We start from the raw sequence: 18,644 nt of genomic DNA, 5'->3' as shown, positions 1-18,644 counted from the left end.
TAAGGAACTAAAAAAATAAACGAAAATGCAAGCAGTGTCCCTCTACGGACACTGTAGCTCTACATTCACATGACGTCAATCAAACGGGTAGATTTGAAAGACGGGCGCGTTTTTCAGCAGTTGTAAAGTTCATCTCGAGGGTAATTTAAATATACTGCTTATATTACGAATTATTTGCTCACATTTTTTTGTTCATTTTTATCAATTTGTGTATTGCGTGATTAATTAAGCTTGTGTTTTTCGGATTGTGGCAATGTAAAATTATCTATTATTTCTTCATTTTAGACAAATGGAGGTCAGCAAAGAGTCACCTTGTGCCTTTAAAACACCTTGCAAGCCTGCAAAAGTCAAAAGTCCAGGTAGAGTTGTTTTACTCAGTCATTACAGTGCATTTAGTGTCATTTAATTTGGGCTTTGCCGTTATTTAAACGGGGTTTTCTCCAATCTTGATGTTGTGATCTGTTTCTTCTGGGTTGCATGAAAGTATTTAATAAAAATGTAATGTATTTGAGGTCAGTCAGTGCATGTGGGACCCCAGTCACCATTCCTGCCTCTCCCTTCATGAAGAAGCTTGGCTGTGGGACTGGAGTTAATGTCTATCTCATGAACAGGTAGGTACATTTTTCATCTACACTTGCACTACCTGTTTCAAATTAGTAAAATAGAAAAGTTTAATCCTCTATTCATGATAAACAATGTATATCCTATATATATACATTAGGATGGGAAAGCAGACTCATTCACCATGGGCCATCAAGAAGATCAACAGCAAGTGTGCAAAGAGTCAGATGAATGTCTATCAAAGGCGTCTGTGCGAGGAGGCAAAGATCTTAAAAGACCTGAAGCACCCCAATATTGTTGGTACTGTAAATATTCCTTTGTATTACCAGTGGCTGCAAGTCAACATAAAATACCATTTGTCCCTCAATTTACTTCCAAAATCTGATCTGAGTGAAACAGGGTGTTTAATGAGGGAAAAAAAGTAATGTGACAATTGATTAATTATGTAAAGTGAAAAGGTAGTTGGAGGGGAGGTTTTAAAAAAATTAGAGGAATTTGTGATGTCACCTGAAAAGGAAAGTCATTTGAGAGGAAATTAAAATTATTATATTTTAAAACTGGTGTACTTTTAGACTGCTGTCTGCAATTTTTCACACACAAATTTAAAAGCTCACCATTCACACATACTGTGGACTAATTGGAAAAAAACAAAAACCACACCCATATTTAAAAAAAGACTCCCAATCATAAATAATATTGTATATGTTTACAAAGTAATGATGAACAAAGTTTATATATATATATATATATATATATATATATATATATATATATATAATTATTATTATTATTATTTATTTTTGTCCTAATTTTGTAAGCATGTTATTCTGGTTCTGTTCACTCCATCTACCTGCAAAAAGTCTTATTTAATTCCACTAGATGGCAGAAAGTACATTGGAAAAATTATAATAATAATTTTTGTTCCTTCACAATATGCAGATCTGAAATGTAGGTGGTGCTCCAACGCATTTCAGCCCTCACAGATGCGCTCGTCCATAAATATAGTCTAATTTTCAGTTCTTTCACAGAATATCTGGGCCTCTGAGTGGACTAGAAGCTCAATCTAGGTGCCATTAGAATGCTGATATTTGTGATGATATATAACATTTTATCAGCAATATTCGATAAAATATTTGTATGATGATTTGTTTTAGCATGCTTTTTGTCCTGGACATCTAAGATATAACATTGGATTATTCAGCCAAGCAAGCTCACAGACAATAAAAAATGGCTCATTTTGTAAATAAAAAAACGGCCTAAGGTAAGAGCAGATATAAAGTTGTTGGCAACTTTGGGCTTACAGCAGCAGTGATCGGCGCATAAAAGAGACATTTGATGTCTTGGAGAAATCATATTTCACTTTGTGGTTCTTTTGAAAATCTTTCGAACTGTGGTATTAGGGCAACAAAATAAACTGTATAGTCACCTGAGAATGAGAGCTTTCATTTGATACATGGCTTGTCCATTTAAGTGATATGCGAAAGACTTTAATATGAATATTTCTACCACGTTACCTCTAGATGTTTCTCAGCCCTTATTTTGTTATTTTATGTAAGATAAATGCAAAAGTGATGGTGTTCTATGAAAAGTTCAGATTCTAAACTTTCAAATGATACCACGTATGCCCGACTTATGTAACCGGGGACTTTAAAGTTTATGGCATAAACTTATTTCACAATATAGCACCCCCCTGTTCCCGCTGGTTTAAGGGGTTAATAAAAGATTACAAAGACACCCATTTCCTTTACTTGGTATAACGTACACCAATAAATCGTTCACAATAAGATGTATATTTGGATAGTAAATGGGGTCGGTTTTAATTTCCTGTTGACTGTAAGATTGCTGTGAATTAATCTATTTAATGATTATATCATTCAGACATGACTTATCTTTACTATGGTTTTCTAAACTCAGGCTTCAGAGCCTTTACCACAGCAAAGGATGGCTCTAAGTGTTTAGCGATGGAGTATGGTGGCGAGCAGTCTCTGAATGATCTCATTGAGAGGAGAAGAGAGGAGGGCCTACAGGCATTTCCAGTGGCCACTATTGAAAAAGTGGCCCTTCATGTTGCACGTGGTTTACAGGTATGTACATCAATAACAGCCAATTTTCCATCAATGATACTAACAAAAAATTACTGCTTTTTATTTAACACTTGCCATCTTGAGCTTGTATTAATGTGTTCCATAATTGCTTTTCGATAGTACCTGCACAATGAGAAAAAGCTTTTGCATGGAGACATAAAATCATGCAATGTTGTCATCAAGGGCGACTTTGAAAGCATCAAAATCTGTGATGTTGGCGTGTCTCTCTCACTGGATGAGAACATGAAGGGTATGTGAATTTTCTATATTATATTTTCCCCTTCCTCACGACCAATTTAGAGATAAGATGATCTTAATCTTGTTTCGTATTTCTCAGTGAGTGATCCAAAGGCCTGCTACATTGGAACGGAGCCATGGAAGCCAAAAGAAGCTTTGGAGGATGGAATCATCACAGATAAAGCTGATATCTTTGCGTTTGGGCTCACGCTGTGGGAGATGATGACTCTTTCTGTGCCTCACCTGGAGATGCTGGACACTGAGGGTGATGATGGTAAAGCAATATCAGACAGACCAGCTTTACGGTTGTAGTAGAGCACTTTGTAATTTCTAAGTCAAAACTGCAATTTAAAAAATTTATTACTGTGCGAAGAATAATTTTATTAGTACATTGAATGCCCTTTTCTCTACAAAAGTTCTATTTACAGTTATTTGTGGGTGCAGTCATTGTTTTCAATTGTCATTCAAATGTTAAGATAATGGATTTTTGGTTTCAAGGGACAGAGTACGAGAGTGTTTTGAGTTCAAATTAGCAAAATAATTTTAAGAATTTTTGTGGCGAGGACCAATTTTTCCATTAAAGTGCCTTTTATATTTTTCTTAGATGATTCCTTTGAGGAAGACTTTGATGAAGATGCATATTATGAAAGACTGGGGACTCGACCGGCTCTGGATTCAGCCACTCTTGGAGGAGCTTACCAGAGGATGGTGGAGCTCTTCTGTCTCTGTACAGAGGAAGAGCCTCATAAAAGGCCCTCTGCAGCTCACATTGTCCAGGTGCTGGAATCCAACAGCCAGCTTTGTGAGAAAGACAGTGAGATCATTGTAATTGATTAATCGTTAACTATTAAATTCCTGTCAAACTGAAATATGTTTGTATGTTTACCTGTTGTGTCTAGTTAGAATTTTCTCATGTAATTTTACTTCATGGGTTATTTGTTTGTCACGTTGTAAATACTTTTCTGTTCAGAAATGAGTCATTACATTATGTACTCTCGACCTTTACCTTTGGACGAATTGTAAAAACTGTAGTGGCTACAGTGCAATTTGAATAAAATACTGTATTTTGAACTGTTGTCATCATATATAAAAATCAGCAAACTGAAAATTGATTTGACAGGCTAAATAAATTACAGGAAATTCTTGATTATAACCACGATAAGTAATTTTTCTACATTGTTTTTAGACAATTCATTAAGAAAATTGAGTGATCTACAAATACAAAACATGTACAAACTCAAAAACACAGAACTTTTCAACTGAAAGTTTTGGTTCACCTTACAACACTTGAACAGAGAAAAATGATGACCAAACTCGGAACCCATTCATTAAAGACACAATTTAAAAGCCAATATTTCAGCTACTGTAAATTGTTCCCCAAATATGAATGGATGAAATCACATCAAAAACAAAACCTTAGTCTCAAATGTAGGACAAAGATTTTCTCCAAGTAAAAAAGCTGGAACAATGTAGGGGATATTTATCTTATAGATTAAACTACATGTGAACATCTAACACTTTCTTTTATCCATTCAAAATATCCTTAACATCATTAACAAATGCGGTCGAACAAACCTAGAAGCAATGTTTCTTTTAACTGATAAAGTTGTAAACCAGAAATGTTGGTGTCCCGCAGTACTTTGTGCCAAATAGCTTGCCTTCTGGTGTAGGGTCAGAAAAGGCAATTTCCTCTTTGGTCAGGTGGCTCCCATACATGAAAGAAGTCCTAAATCAATCAGAAATAATTGTTATACACACAAAAGTCATTTATTTCCATAGGTAATTAATGCTAGTGCTCGACCGATGGTGGATTTTGCTGCTACTGCTAACTCAAGTTAAGTCATTTTTATTTGTATAGCACTTTTCACAACACTCATCGTTTCAAAGCAGCTTTACAGAAAATAATGCTGTAACAGAAAATGAAGCTGTAATGTCTTAGTCTTCATTTTGCAATTAGAAGAAAACTGTGATGGTAGAATATGCCTTAATATTAAACATTTTTACACCCCCAGTGAGCAAGCCAAAGGTGACTAAGGTGCTGGAAAAGGCTGATAACGAGTAATTGGTCGACAGTTTTAGAAGCGACTTATCGAATGTTCGTTAGTTACTGATTTTATGCCGTGCCAGCTTCCATGGCTATTCTCATGGCGAAAAACAAATACAAATATGTTAAAAGGTAATTAAAAACCTATATAAGGTTTTTAAAATTTATTTTCGATAAGAACTCTAAAACTGATTCAGGGTTGACTTTGTTAAAAATCTCTTCAAAAGTATTTGCGGAGTAAAATAATTTCCTAAAAGAAAACCAGCACAATCCAATAAAATATGCTTCAAAGATAGTGGATTCTGGCATGCGGTGCATAATGGTGGATCTTCACCTGATATTAAAAACATATTTGTGAGTCTGGAATGTCCTATTCTGCAGCGGTTGTAAATGATCTGATCCCAGGGATGACTGTGATTAAAGATCCTTCTATTGCCTACAACAGGGTTTATTTCATGCAATTTGTTTGTAATGAATTGATCCCATTCGGTTTGCCATTTGTTGATGATGTAAGAGATTATGGTAGGTTTCAGATCTGAGGGTGGTATAGAGCATTTTTTAAGATCAGTAGAAAGTGCGTCTTTAGCAGCAAAGTCTGCTTGTTAATTTCCTAGGATTCCACAGTGGCCAGGTACCCAGCAAAATAAATATTAAAATTCTGTGCCTCCAGAGTTGACAATTTAGTTAGAAACTTTACAAGGGCTGCATGGTCATTTTTGAGTGATGCAAGTGCTTGAGGACATGATTTTGAATCTGTTATTATTAAGAAATGTTTCTGTTGTGTGGTCTTAATGTGATCCAGTGCTAGAATAATAACACTGGCCTCTGCAGTAAAAAATGTAACTCTGATTGGGGATCCTTATTCCGCTTTTTTGGTGATTGATCACAAATGCAGCCGACATATGATCTCCAGATTTTGATCCATCTGTCTATATAAGTGTGTGTGATCAAAACATCTCTTTGATATACAGGAGTTGTTGAAGGTATTCATTTGGATGGGTTTCAGATTTGTTTGTTTCTTGTTAAATCCAGGATTATTTTTGGTTTTTTGAGATTCCAGGGCGGTATATTGCAGAAGTACGTCTGTTCCAGTATGCTTAAATCAACTTTTATGTTTTCTAGATGGGATTTAATCCATAGGCCAAGTGGTTGGACATGCCTTGGTTTTCTCTCATACAGACATGAGTACTATATTTCTGCTATATCGGGGAACATTGTCTGAAAAAGCTGGCAAATATCTTCGTTCAACCTGAATGAGTGGTGCTTTACCACTGTTTGAGACACCAGATAACTTCCTCCTGCAGTGAAGGATACAAAAATTACAGTACAATTTCAATCACTTTTTTGGAACCCATTTGAATATTATTTTATTATATTATTAATAATATTATCATTGTGGGTTCCTTTCAAGTTTTTTATTATAATATAAAATTGATTTTTTTTATAATTTTGAGGATTAGATTTGTTTTTATAAAATAGTAATGTATTTCTGTAGAATTTACTTCACCTTCACTTGGAGCTTTTATTTTGGCAGACAGTTTACATAGTTCCCTTATTTTAAATCTGGTTAAACACTGTCATCTCCTTTTCTGGGATATACTGTCACGTTTTTAGATTTGTATAATAACTTTGACTCTGGCCTTCAGGACAGCCGATGGAACAGCACCCTCTTACTTTAATTCACTCCTCCAGGTCTATGTCCCCTCTCTCTCCCTGCGATCTACGAATGAGCTAAGCCTGGCTGTTCCATTGCAACGTGTCACAATGTCGCTCTTCAGATCATTCATATTCTCTGTTCCTCAGTGGTGGAAAGCATTTCCACCAGATATCAGATATATTCTCCAGATATCAAAAACATGTCTTTTGTTCCAAATTGCATATAGACTGTGTTTAATATGTACAGTTTCACCATTATCTATGTAGCAGATAATAATACTCATCTTCAATAATTTTTTCTTTTTTATAAAAAAAGCTTTTGAATATAAAGTAATTTCACCATATCGTGTGATATCCTAAAATATTCTGTGTTGTAAAATATTTTACTAACTGCTCCATCATTTGAGTCAGATGTAATTTTTTGGAGAAACACTATTTTGGTTTAAGCTTTTAAATGATGTTACTGTTATCTCAAAATTCAAATAATAAATGTATTTATAGTCTTTAGTGGTGCATGACAGATAGCGGTAGCTGGCCATTCAAACAGAGCGGGGAACAACGCTCTCTCTCTCTAACTTATAGGACGAAAAAACTACGAATGAACCTCTGAGGATATGTTGAAAGATACGGTACAACTTACTGAAATGTGTCTTCTCTCATGTCTATTAATGTTGAAATGACTGGGGAATATCTTGGGCCCCGGAGCAGCACTCACGAGACCAGCGCATATGTACACTGAACCAGAGATGGGCCACTTCAATTAAAATGAATGGGAGAAATTGGAACACTCAACCAAGGAGCTCTGAGCGCCCAACAGATGTAAAAAGGAAGTCGAAGCTAAGCACCTTTTAGATACAGGACGAATTCCAATCGAAAGTGACCATCCCTATGCCCTACTCACTACAAAGCCCACATCTAGAGCTTTGTCCTGTCTAAAGAGAGCATAGCATTACAGTTTGAATGCACCCTTCACTCAAAGTCCTGTAAAAGGGCCCTTTGTGAAAAAATAAACGTTCTTTTGTTTAGAACAATTCTGAGTTGCGCCCCATTTCCGAAGTGCCCTTCAAGGGCGCAAAAATGCCGTTTGGAAAACGCCAACAGACATCATCTGTCAATCAACTCTACAACGCGTATTAGCTATACAAGCCGGGAAAATTTTGTTTTTTAGCATAATATGAGGTAAAGAATCACAATTTATGATACCAGTATTGTCAGATTTTATTGCCGATTTGAAATACGTTCTTTGATCGTAATCTTGACCAACCGTTTTTGAGATTTTGGTCTTTCTCCATTCAAGTAGATGGAAGCTGCACTGGCATGACTGGAAATAGCCTCCCGAGAGTGTTCCAAATATGGCCGACAGTGGACTGACTTGCTAGAATGACTTTGGCACTGAACGTACACGTGAAAACCACGCGCCCACTCTATTCTCTACTATCTGCAAGGTGTGAAAGGTTTTCATTCAACCTTACGACCAAAGAAGGGAAAAATAATTAAAAAAAAATTATAAAAATACACACACAAGAGTTACGCGGGGGTCACACATCCTCCATGGGCGTGAGCGGGGCGGTCGCGTTGGACGTTCACATTGGCCGCGTCTTTTCTGCGAGAAACAGCAGCTCCTCTGCGCAGAAAATAATGTTATCTATGGAGTCCTACACCAAATTTTTTCTTTAAGGTCATAATAAACTCACTGCTTCAAGAACAACAGCGGGCAGTCACCTGCACTTCACCTTTATCAGCACATTTGGTTGTGATTGGTTAATGCTGTGTCTAAACTGTGCATAGACAGAATGGCAAAATGTCCGGCAGTTTATTTATTCTTTATTTTATTGAGTTTACTTGCATGCAGACATATAAATTGTAGTGTACTATGGATTCAGTTTGAATAATTTTGATTTGCTTTTGTGTCTTTTCGATAATCTCCTGATTATTTTAGTGTTGTACTGCACCCAGAGCCGCTGAACTCAGCGTGAGCCACGCAACAAAAATAGGCTCAACACCGTAGTAGTTAGAAATGCATTTTATGTAGATGCATGTAGCATATTAGTGAAGGTATTAAGTTAATGTTGATTTAGTAATTAGAGAAAAGTTTTTTTTTAATAAAAGACCCTAAAGAAAATTAACCATTGTTTTACAATAGTAATATTGTAGTACCATGACTGCTGTCACCATGGTTTTCTTTGCAGAAATCATGGTTTTGATACAATTAACCATGGTTTTACAACAGTAATACTGTAGTTTCCATATGGTAACCATGATTATGCTATATATTGTAAACATGACCGTAACCATGTTGATTTTGTGATTACTATGTTTTTACTACAAATACCATAGTTAAACTATGGTTACTGTAAAACAACTATTTTTATTAAGGGCAAACCTGTTGTAGTGTTTGTTCCCAAATAGAGTTTTCTTTCTTTGGATTCGGCAGTAATATTTTTTTCTGAACATGGCAAATACCGAACCGTACTGAAACCATGACCTTAAAACCGTGATACAAACTGAACCGTGAGAAATTTGAACCGTTACACCATTATTACCTACCCTGACTTTAAAATGTCTATTGGATAAAAAGCTGGCAATAAAAATGGGTCGACGTCTTCTAAAACCAAGTTGATTTAAATCCTTTAAAATACCATACTTCCAAGTCGTGTCATAAGCTTTCTCCAATTCAAAGACAGCAACAGCATGTTCTTTTCTGATAAAAGCATCACGTGCATAACTTTCAATGCTGATGAGGTAATCTATAGTGCTTCTTCCTTTTCTAAATCCACCTTGAGCATTATTTATAAGATGTTGAGACTCCAACATCCATACATTAACCATTCTCTCCATGATTTTACATAAACAACTCATCAGGGCTATAGGTCGGCAGTTGGAAGGTTCGTTATGATCCTTTCCTGCCTTTGGAATAGGAATAATTTCCACATCTTTCCAAGAATATGGAACATCCCCTGACATCCAGATGGAGTTCAACATTTTTTAAAGAATGGACAGGATAGTTTGAGGCAAATTTGTAAAAAATTGATAGTGAATATTGTCGGGTCTAGTTGCAGTATCATGTGATCTGCCCATAGCCCGCAATAGCTCTTCCATGGTGAAAGGTTCATTATAAGGTTCCATATTATTGGATGAAAAGTTAACATCTTTTCTTCCAGTGCCTGAATTGTTTGAAAAGCAGGGAGGCAGTTCTCAATAGAGGAGTTCTTTTCAAAGGTTTCTGCTAGGGTATTTGCAATTTCTTGTTTTGTAGTTAAGACTGAGTCTTGATGTTTAATATGTTGAATTTAAAGTCCACTGTTCTTGCTCTTCATTCTTCAAATCAGATTCCAAACCTTTTTTGTTGGAGTTTTTGATGTCAAATTGGATACAAATTGTCTTCAACTTTATTTCTTCGTCTCATTTATGACTCTACGCGCTTGTGCTCTATTTATTTTGACACTGATCAGGTTTTCCGTTGTTGGACTTCTGAACAATATTCTTTCAGCATTCTTCCGCTCTTTGATTGCCTTTTTGCAGTTATCGTTGAATCATGGCAATTGTTTGCATTTTGATTTTGGTGAAATTTGTGGAATGGTATCGTTTGCTATGGAGATTAAAATACTGGTAAAATTTTTAATAGGATCTGGATCATCTTAAGGAACTGCTTTGAACCTTTCATAACATAAGGTTGCCATCTCTGTACACTTGATATTTCTCTTCCTTTGAAGGTCAAGATTAGTGGAAAGTGGTCACTTCCACAGAGGTCATTCCACACTTTCCATGAGAGATCTAGTAGTAGCTCAGGCTGGCAGATGGTTAGATCCATTGCTGAACAGGTACCATGTCTAGGGTGTAAATAGGTTTGGGACCCATCATTTAGAAGGCACAGGGCATGGTTGTTGATAAAGTCCTCAATATTCTTGCATTTTGTATTACACTGCTTACTAACCCACAAGGTATTATGGCTGTTAAAATCCCCTGTAAGTATGAAGGAGAGGAAGCTGCTCCACAAGGTCGTCCAGATCTTGATGCTTTATAGTCATATCTGGTGGAATGTATATGGAGCATACTGTGATAGCCCTCTGGAGGGTTAGATGTACTGCTATTACTTGTAAATTGCTATTTAGTGTGATATATCTTTGTATGACATCATTTCTAATTAAAACAGCTGTTCCACCAGAAGCACGTCTATTGTTTGGACCAAAAGAATTTAAACTTGTGACGTTTTTAAAGAAAGGGTAGTATCAGGTGACAACTGCGTCTCTTGTAGACAAAAGGCAAGTGGATTGATAATTGCAGCTAATTGTTGCAATTCTGCGACGTTAGCTCTAAGCCAACGGCAGTTCAACTGGATAATAGTGTGATCCATATTTAAATTGGGAGAATAGGGATATTACCCCTAGTTCTGCCTTTTGGTGAGCGGCTCCTATGGTGATGGCCACTCTCTTTCATTTCGACATCTTTGATTGCTTTCGTCTTTGTATTCTCATATTGTGATACTTTTGACTGTGAACATCTTGCTTTTTTAGAATTGTTAGTTATTTGATTTTCTCTTTGTAAGTTCTGGTTGGTTTGGCTATGGGCTGATGTAGTCTCATTCTGATTTCCTGCACTTTTTGATCTAGGAGGAGTTCTGCCTTTACTGTTACTGACAGTTTGTGGTTTATCCTTTTGCAGCTAGGTCAAATCTGTCTGGCAATCCACTTAACAAAAAGTTTTTTTTTGACCACAGAGGCAAAAGTTTTATTTACAATGAAAGAGGGAACCACAGAGACCAATTTGCATGCTTCATGATAGCTGATTTATTTTGTACATTTTATTTAGTGGATTTCTTTCTCTTTAATCCCACATTAAGCATTCTTTTGATGTAGCCATATGTTCTCCTGTACAACTGCAGCATTTGGGTGGCTTCTGACAACTTTCTTTGTCAAGATCCTCCTCTCCACAATTGTAGCAGACACGCTTATTCTTACAGCTGTTTGATCCATGTCCATACTTTTGACAGTTAAAGCATCTCAGTGGATTTGGTATAAATAAGTCAACTGGAACACACATAAACCTGATTTTGATTCTTTCTGGAGGATGAGGTTTATTGAAGGTAATAATGTAGGTGCCAGTTTTGAGCATTCAATCTTCTCTATTGATTGTTATTCTTTTCACATACATCACTCCTTGAGAGTTAAGTTCAGAAGTTATTTCTTCATCTACATCATCCAACTCTCTGGTATGAATCACTCCTTTGCTGTAGTTGAGTGTTGGATGTGGAGAAGTCCTTATAAAGTCCAGCCAGCAAATTGGCATGAAGAAGGTTCTCCGAATTAGCCTTCTTACAACATTCCACCAGAATCTAGCCAGATAGCAGTTTCTTCACCTCCTTAACAGTTCCAGCTATTCCTGTAATGCCCTTGTGAATGGCGAAAGGAGATAGCTTTGTGATTGGCATATTTGAAGATGCTGATTCAATAATTATAAATTTTGGCCAATCTTAATTGTTAGATGCAGAAGCACATGTATTCTCAGATGTGCAGTCCATGTCCAGGTCTAAAAGTTGCTTTTTGGATGTGTGTTTGGTAGCCATGTTATTGGTAGCATATTATGTTTCATCATCTCTACTCCCCACCCACCTTGGAGTCCAGCAAGGGGATGCACAGAGCCGCAGAAATCCTGTAGATTATGCACCAGAAATATAGAGATGGTATACTCGAGCACAAAGAACGAGATATGTTCCATCTACTCAACCAACACCTTCTGGGGATACTAAAAAGATAGGTTGAAATCAGCTATCACAGTGTTACCAGGTCATGTCTTGACCAGCCGATTGATTGGATCGGGCCATTCCAGTCTCCCGTCTAGGTGAAGTAGGAGCCAAAGCACAGAGTTGAAATGATGGAAGCCACAGCAAACCACATTTCTCAGGAGACAGAATTTCTTTCTCCACCGACAAGGGTCACAACTCATGGCAAACATGTTGCCCTCTTTTGTTGTATTTAAGAGTAGCAGGAGGATGCTAGGACTTTACTCAGAGTCCTTACAGAGAGGTATACAGTGATAGTATATGAAGATGGGAAAACAAGTACAATAGAGAGAAAAAAAACAAATTAAAAGTATCTAAACAACTGTGACCCTAGTAATGGAGGCTCAAGGGTTATTCACTCTTGCCCAAGGAGTTGACCCTAGCACTACGTAGGGAAGGAGTGTGCCATTGTACCTTTCACGAGCTACCACCACAAAGGTGGTTCCCTACTATAAACATACCCAAAACACACAAGGGACTCTTTATTTTGAAATGCAGAGACTTAGCTCCATTACAATAATTACAAAATATGCATTGAAGGGAGGATGCAAATATGGATGAATATTGTCAATGATAAAAGATTTAAATATAGCAAATGCCAAATGTATTTTTTTTATTTCACCTCTAGAGGCCACTGTTATAATGTAGAACTAAGCAGTTCTATCTGTAAGCAACTATGGCTGCATAGATTTTTGCAGATAACTGATAGTTCCAAAAAGCAACTATCAGCACCGATTAATCTGTAAAACCAATATATTGGTCTGCCTCTAATTAATGCTACTGAAAATATTTAGTACCTGACAGTGTCCAGCATTCGAGTGGCGATGCCCTTCCTCCTCATCAGACTGAAGACCCAGATACGACTGATGCCACAGATGGCTTTTTCTGGCACGGTGGAGCAGCACCAGGCTCTGTGGTGCTCCATGAAGTCCTCTTTGCTCATGTCTTTGGGTTTCTCTGGGTGCTCCAGCACCCTAAATGCCTAGAAAATACAAGTTCTTAGAACTTCACCTGAAAGCTCTATGGAAAAGTTAAAACTTCTATTCAACTTACTAAGTTTGTGGTTAATACATAAAGATTTAGCCAATCCTCACAGCTTTTTAAATGAAAATATATGTTGGTAATGTTTTGCTTATTTTCAAATTTGAGTCACTGACTTGACCATCACTGATTCTTGAGATAAGGGACAACATATGTTTTAAATCAGAGGGTTTTATAAGGGACAACATATGTTTTAAATCAGAGGGGGGTTTTTTTAAACATTAATTTGAAATGTATATATTTGTAGACAAGTTTCAGCTAACAAACCATGAAAGGGAAGATGTTTTTATAAAAGTGCCTTTTCCCAAAAATGTACATTTATTCACTTCATAACTTACATCTTACTGTAATTTGTCAACTCCGTCAGACACAGTAAAAGCATGCTATTTTAATTTGATCCATCCAACAAGAGTGTAAAGTCTTTAATTATCTAATAATGGTGTTCAGTAAAAGAGTTAAGTGATAAATTATATTCTAAATGTTTTTTCTGTTTTCACACTATTCTGAAATTCTGATGGAGTTGACATCTTAACCATCTGTTGTACACTGGAGCCATTTTGGTTTTTTCCCCTCAGTTGAAGCTGCCTCTATAACCTACACTAACATGCCAAAATTATTCCACAAACCTTAACAGAAATTACCACAATGGGATGATGGTTTTGACATGTTGAAGTTGTGACCGCAGAGACTTAAACATTGTTTGTTTGAAATACTAATCTGAAAAATTACCAGACCATGTGTCCTACTGTTGCATCTACCATGAGCAGGAATTGGGAAAGGGTACTCAGAGTTATAGCTGACCATAGCATTGTCTGAAGGATTTGACTCAAAGAGAAGACAACTTTGATAGGCAGTTTTTTATGGAAAAATTGATTTACATTTCCCTTTATGTATTGTTTGTTATCTTACAGATCCCTTCCTTTCATTTTATATTTATTGAATTAGTTTTAAACACTTTGTTTGGCAGTTTAACATTGTGACCTTTTGCTGAGGACAGGTTAAGTTACATGTGCTTCCAAGTATAGAGTATGCATTTTAAAATATTGTAAATTATTTAAAAATATAAGTAATAAATGAGTATACACATTTCCTTTAGATTTAACTTTTTCAGTATTTTTATTATTATAAATTTTATGATTTTTATCATAAATAGGACTTTTGCATGTAGGAAAGGTTTTGTCTCTTATCTCAAGAAACAGTGCTATAGCAGTGGCCTAAATGTATGCATTTACAAATGTAAACAAATACAAACTAAACTCAAGCTTTACTTCAACACAGCATAAACACTATGTTTGGGAGAAGACTCACCTGTCTAATGTTCTCAGCCACCACACATCCCACAACCATTCTGACACGGTTAATGAACAGGTAGGTTTTAGCTGAGCTGGGACTGCTGAGATTGACCTGCTGGAAGCCCAATTCACTGTCTGCTATCTGTCTCACATCATCTGCCTGAAACAGAGCAGTATAGATTAGAAAATATTGTGACAATTCTGAACATTTACCTGGACATAACGTGTGGAATTTTCAACAAGCAGACACTGAGAGCATACCTTTGTAGTTGCATATTTTGGATCGTCAGGAAGAACAAGAATTATTTTTCCATCCCAGAACTCGGCCACAACCCGTTCTTTTTTCCAGCCCTTAAAATGGATACAAATTGATGTAAAACCACAACACCTATATGATACTACAACATCTGAACCGCACTGATGACAGCATCATGAGTGCTCACCACAAATTTAATTGTATCCAGGAAGCGCTGATGGAACTGTGTGTGCTGGAAGTTGTCCTCTGGACTATCGGTACTGTACAGCATGCCACAGGACCCGCAAGTGGTAGCCCCAAACTGCTTCTGACCAGCATCCTACATAGTAAATGAGACATTAATCCTTTAAAAAAGCCAAATAACCACTGACTTATTTCTGTCCATAAATTCAATTTTCTGCTCACAATAATGAGCTGGTTATCTGTTTGTTTCTTCATTTCCCGTCTCATGGCACTCCTCTCTTTGGCTTTGAAAACAGGGGTTCCAGTCAGTGCAGATGGGGTGCTGGTGTTCAGTGGAGGTGACAGAGTCCCTTTTTTCTTAGATCTAAGATGAATTCAATAATATGAACTGATAAAACCCAAAACATTGGCATATTAAAAAAACATACATTTTAAAACTTGTTACACAACATGAAGCTCATGTGAAAAGATTATCTTACCTTTTAGAGCCAAAGATGGGATACAGAGATGATTCTTCTGAAGACAGATAATTAATAATATTTTAAATAATATAATCAGTGTGTATAATAAATTAGACAATAGGGTGAATCTCACAAAACCTGTCAAGAACATGTCTGGGTCAAACATCATGACAAAATTTTTCTTCTTTTTTATTTTTATTTTGGGGTGAATTGTGACATGGACACATTTCATAAGGTTCAATCCATAAGTCAATAATACGGAAGCCCTGAACCGCAAGGTGAAAAACAAATTCACTAGGTGATTTTTTTTTTTTTTAGCTGTCTAAAACATGCCCTAACCAGATGCAAGGCCGCGACGTGTGATAAAAGGTATCTTTCCCATGATAATCAGAGTTTTTGTCCTAACCAGCCATGAAACACGACAAGCTTTTTTTGGAATGGTTTCTATTTCTGCCACATCGCGCTGGCAAGCGCAGTCAACAAATGGGTCTAAAATTATTCTTATTGCAGTATATTAAAGCCGGCATCTCATTAGCCAGTTCAGAACAACTTAAATTTTGGCCGAGGGTGTCACACACCTACCGAATGTTGTGCTTGATGTCTCTTTAGCTGGAGCTCTGTCACACTGACAAAAACCGGTTCAGAATGGTAGTGGGGAAACATCCCGGCTCATTCCAACTTTCTCTCCACTTCCGTTACCAGGAGATCGGTGAAATAACAACAGTACCACCGCATGAACATAAACAATCATAACAGACTGAAGGAGGATGCGATACATAAAGTAACTTTGTCCCGTGATTGTGTATTTATCCCCTCAGGGCTTGCCGTAGAAAGCGTTACGGAGTTTCAGTGAGAAAATGAGTTGCGTTCAATAAACACACTGTTCCGTCTGTGATTGCTCTGATTTCTACATTTTATTGTCAATAATCCTCATTTTAGGGTATGAATATCGCAGTGTCATGTCGTGTCTGGTGTGGACGAAGTGTTAGTGCCTTCCTGAGCATATATCCAACAAGCATATTTTTTTTTTCATAAGACGCATTAGAAATTTTTTTTTCTTGCTAGCGTACAATTAGCATGTGGTACCAACCTCGACCCTCAGGTGCCACTATCAGTAAGCATGATCATAAGCATTTCATAAGCATTTCTTTTTATTTACCTTCAAGAGAGATGTTGTGATCTGGTGGAGGTATGTCACTTACATCAAACACCGAATCAGCTTTTGTGGGTGAGTCCTGGAAAAAAAAATATAGGGTAAAACACAGAAGACTAAAGCTTCACTTTGAAATCCAAATAATTAAATTATTTAAACCTACCTGACTAGCAACTTCGGAGAAGCATGACTTGTTGGCGCTAACAGATCTCCTCAAAACCACCTTTATTTCTTTAGTAATGCCATGCAAACCAGCCAGTTCACGAGGGGACAACTGCAAAGGACTTAACACCATTGGTGTTGACTCACTGGACTCCACAACTTCATTGCTGGCATCTTTACTTGGTGTTTTGGGCCCTTCCAGGTGCTTTTTTAAGAAGACGGCACAACGGACTGGCGAACGCTCTACTGGTGCTGTTGTCACTTTTTTTTCCTTTAAGGGTTTCTTAGTATTGGGTTTCATATAGCTTGAAGTTTGCTTGGGTTTGTTTTGAGCAGATTTTTTGAACATTGAAGTGGGCTTCTTTCCAGTGTTGAAGAAAGCTGCTCCCACAACAAGTTTGGGTTTGCCTTTGGATTTCATACTGTTAAATGTAAAAGGGGCTTGAGGTTTCTCCTGTATGAGCTTTGATGGATTTGTTTTCGTGTCAGATGGACTCTTTGTCATGGGTTTAGCAGTAAAGTAACCTTTCAGGTTAGACTGGGGACTGGTAACTCTGCCTTTATTTGGAACCTTACACTTTGCTTTTTTAATAGGGTTCCCAGCAGTTGAAGAGAGGTGTGATGGACCATTGACTGAGATTGACAGTGGAGATTTGGCTTCTTTTAACAGCTTCCTTTCAAAAGGTGTGAGATATTGAGGTTTCTGCTTGCTGTAGAAGTACCCCGCTCCCAAAGTTGTTTTGCGTGGCGAGGCTCTTTTCGGGGGAGATTCTAATGAAAAGAACCTCTGCATTTTTGGGGGTGTACTGAGAGAATGTAATGAGGCTTGAGTCTTTTGGGGCGATGCCATTAAAAAGACAGGTATGTTCTCTTTTTGTCGAGTGGACCTTTTCCGTGGAGAATTGTTTGGGCTTATTATGTGCTTCTTAGATGGGTTACTAAAGGAGGGTTAAAGAAATTAAATGCATTAGCTCACAGCCTATGTCAAAAAGTATAAAACATTTCAAACATTTGATAAAAACGCATTACATACCTCTCAGCATCAGGCGAGCCATGCTTTCTTTTTCGGGATAACGGCCTCATATCACCTGAAATATTAATACATATGATCATGTTAAAAGATATTTCACTTCACAGACTTTAGTTGCATGCTACATATCATTATACATGCTACATATCTATTCATGTTTACTATCTTACCCCAGTAAAAGTTCTGAGGAAGGATTTTAAATCCTTACTCAAAATGAGAAGATGGACAGTACTATACCTCAGAATTACACTCCATAAAAAACATTTTTATAATAAGTACAATTATAATGTACCAGATATATTATGTAATGTATGCTTGAACTTCTCAAACATGCTTGAGAGCAATTCAAGATGCAAACCTCTTCTCACACAACATAAATATAACAAATCACGCAAACGCTTAAAACTATATTTGATCGAGCTCACAACATTTGCTTTACAAGATGTCAACAAGCAACTCCTCACAGAACACTAAACATGGAACACCTCGCTAAATATTGAGACAGTAACAATGAAGATTGATTATAACACACTTACCAAGCACAATACATGCGGTACGATTTTCAGTCTGGTGTAACACCTGTCCTTTAGTCAAATAACCGCGGCAAATGTCTCTCAGTTTCTCCCACGTTCTGTTTTGAACAGCGCGCCAAACTTCTGTAACTCACAAACGGCGCAAACGGAACCAGCATGTGTTCGTGACAAC

At 36.9% G+C, this 18,644-nt stretch overlaps 2 protein-coding genes across 2 annotated transcripts; one reads left to right on the top strand and one right to left on the bottom strand.

Annotated features, from left to right (window-relative positions):
- Window positions 1–38: 38 nt before the first annotated feature.
- LOC127456676 (lymphokine-activated killer T-cell-originated protein kinase homolog) lies at window positions 39–3,915 on the top strand. Its single transcript, XM_051725143.1, has 8 exons — window positions 39–140; window positions 286–359; window positions 518–611; window positions 722–861; window positions 2,476–2,645; window positions 2,766–2,895; window positions 2,983–3,156; window positions 3,487–3,915. The coding sequence occupies exons 2-8, from the start codon at window positions 290–292 to the stop codon at window positions 3,717–3,719; spliced, it is 1,011 nt and encodes a 336-aa protein (XP_051581103.1). The 5' UTR covers window positions 39–140; window positions 286–289; the 3' UTR covers window positions 3,720–3,915.
- Window positions 3,916–4,111: 196 nt separating this feature from the next.
- Window positions 4,112–18,601, bottom strand: LOC127456671 (N-acetyltransferase ESCO2-like). Its single transcript, XM_051725135.1, has 11 exons — window positions 18,476–18,601; window positions 17,943–17,997; window positions 16,911–17,847; window positions 16,754–16,829; window positions 15,613–15,649; window positions 15,356–15,497; window positions 15,138–15,269; window positions 14,956–15,045; window positions 14,711–14,854; window positions 13,159–13,343; window positions 4,112–4,608 (listed from the first exon to the last, which is right to left on the bottom strand). The coding sequence occupies exons 2-11, from the start codon at window positions 17,990–17,992 to the stop codon at window positions 4,476–4,478; spliced, it is 1,926 nt and encodes a 641-aa protein (XP_051581095.1). The 5' UTR covers window positions 17,993–17,997; window positions 18,476–18,601; the 3' UTR covers window positions 4,112–4,475.
- Between the last annotated feature and the right edge of the window lie 43 nt (window positions 18,602–18,644).

The sequence above is a fragment of the Myxocyprinus asiaticus genome, chromosome 19 (genome assembly GCF_019703515.2).
Source record: "Myxocyprinus asiaticus isolate MX2 ecotype Aquarium Trade chromosome 19, UBuf_Myxa_2, whole genome shotgun sequence".
Taxonomy (NCBI): domain Eukaryota; kingdom Metazoa; phylum Chordata; class Actinopteri; order Cypriniformes; family Catostomidae; genus Myxocyprinus; species Myxocyprinus asiaticus.
The sequence above is the reverse complement of the archived record's forward strand: the minus strand, read 5'-3'. Positions and strand labels throughout refer to the sequence as shown.

Bases quoted from the DNA above. Each gene is read 5' to 3' on its own strand.
- LOC127456671 (XM_051725135.1), bottom strand. From the start codon at position 17,992: ATGAGGCCGTTATCCCGAAAAAGAAAGCATGGCTCGCCTGATGCTGAG. The intron at 15,270-15,355 runs GTGAGCAGAAAA...TTTACTATGTAG, and splicing joins CAGATAACCAGCTCATTATT to GATGCTGGTCAGAAGCAGTT. The intron at 13,344-14,710 runs GTGAGTCTTCTC...TGTATTTTCTAG, and splicing joins TGGCTGAGAACATTAGACAG to GCATTTAGGGTGCTGGAGCA.
- LOC127456676 (XM_051725143.1), top strand. From the start codon at position 290: ATGGAGGTCAGCAAAGAGTCACCTTGTGCCTTTAAAACACCTTGCAAG. The intron at 612-721 runs GTAGGTACATTT...TATATACATTAG, and splicing joins AATGTCTATCTCATGAACAG to GATGGGAAAGCAGACTCATT. The intron at 2,896-2,982 runs GTATGTGAATTT...CGTATTTCTCAG, and splicing joins ACTGGATGAGAACATGAAGG to TGAGTGATCCAAAGGCCTGC.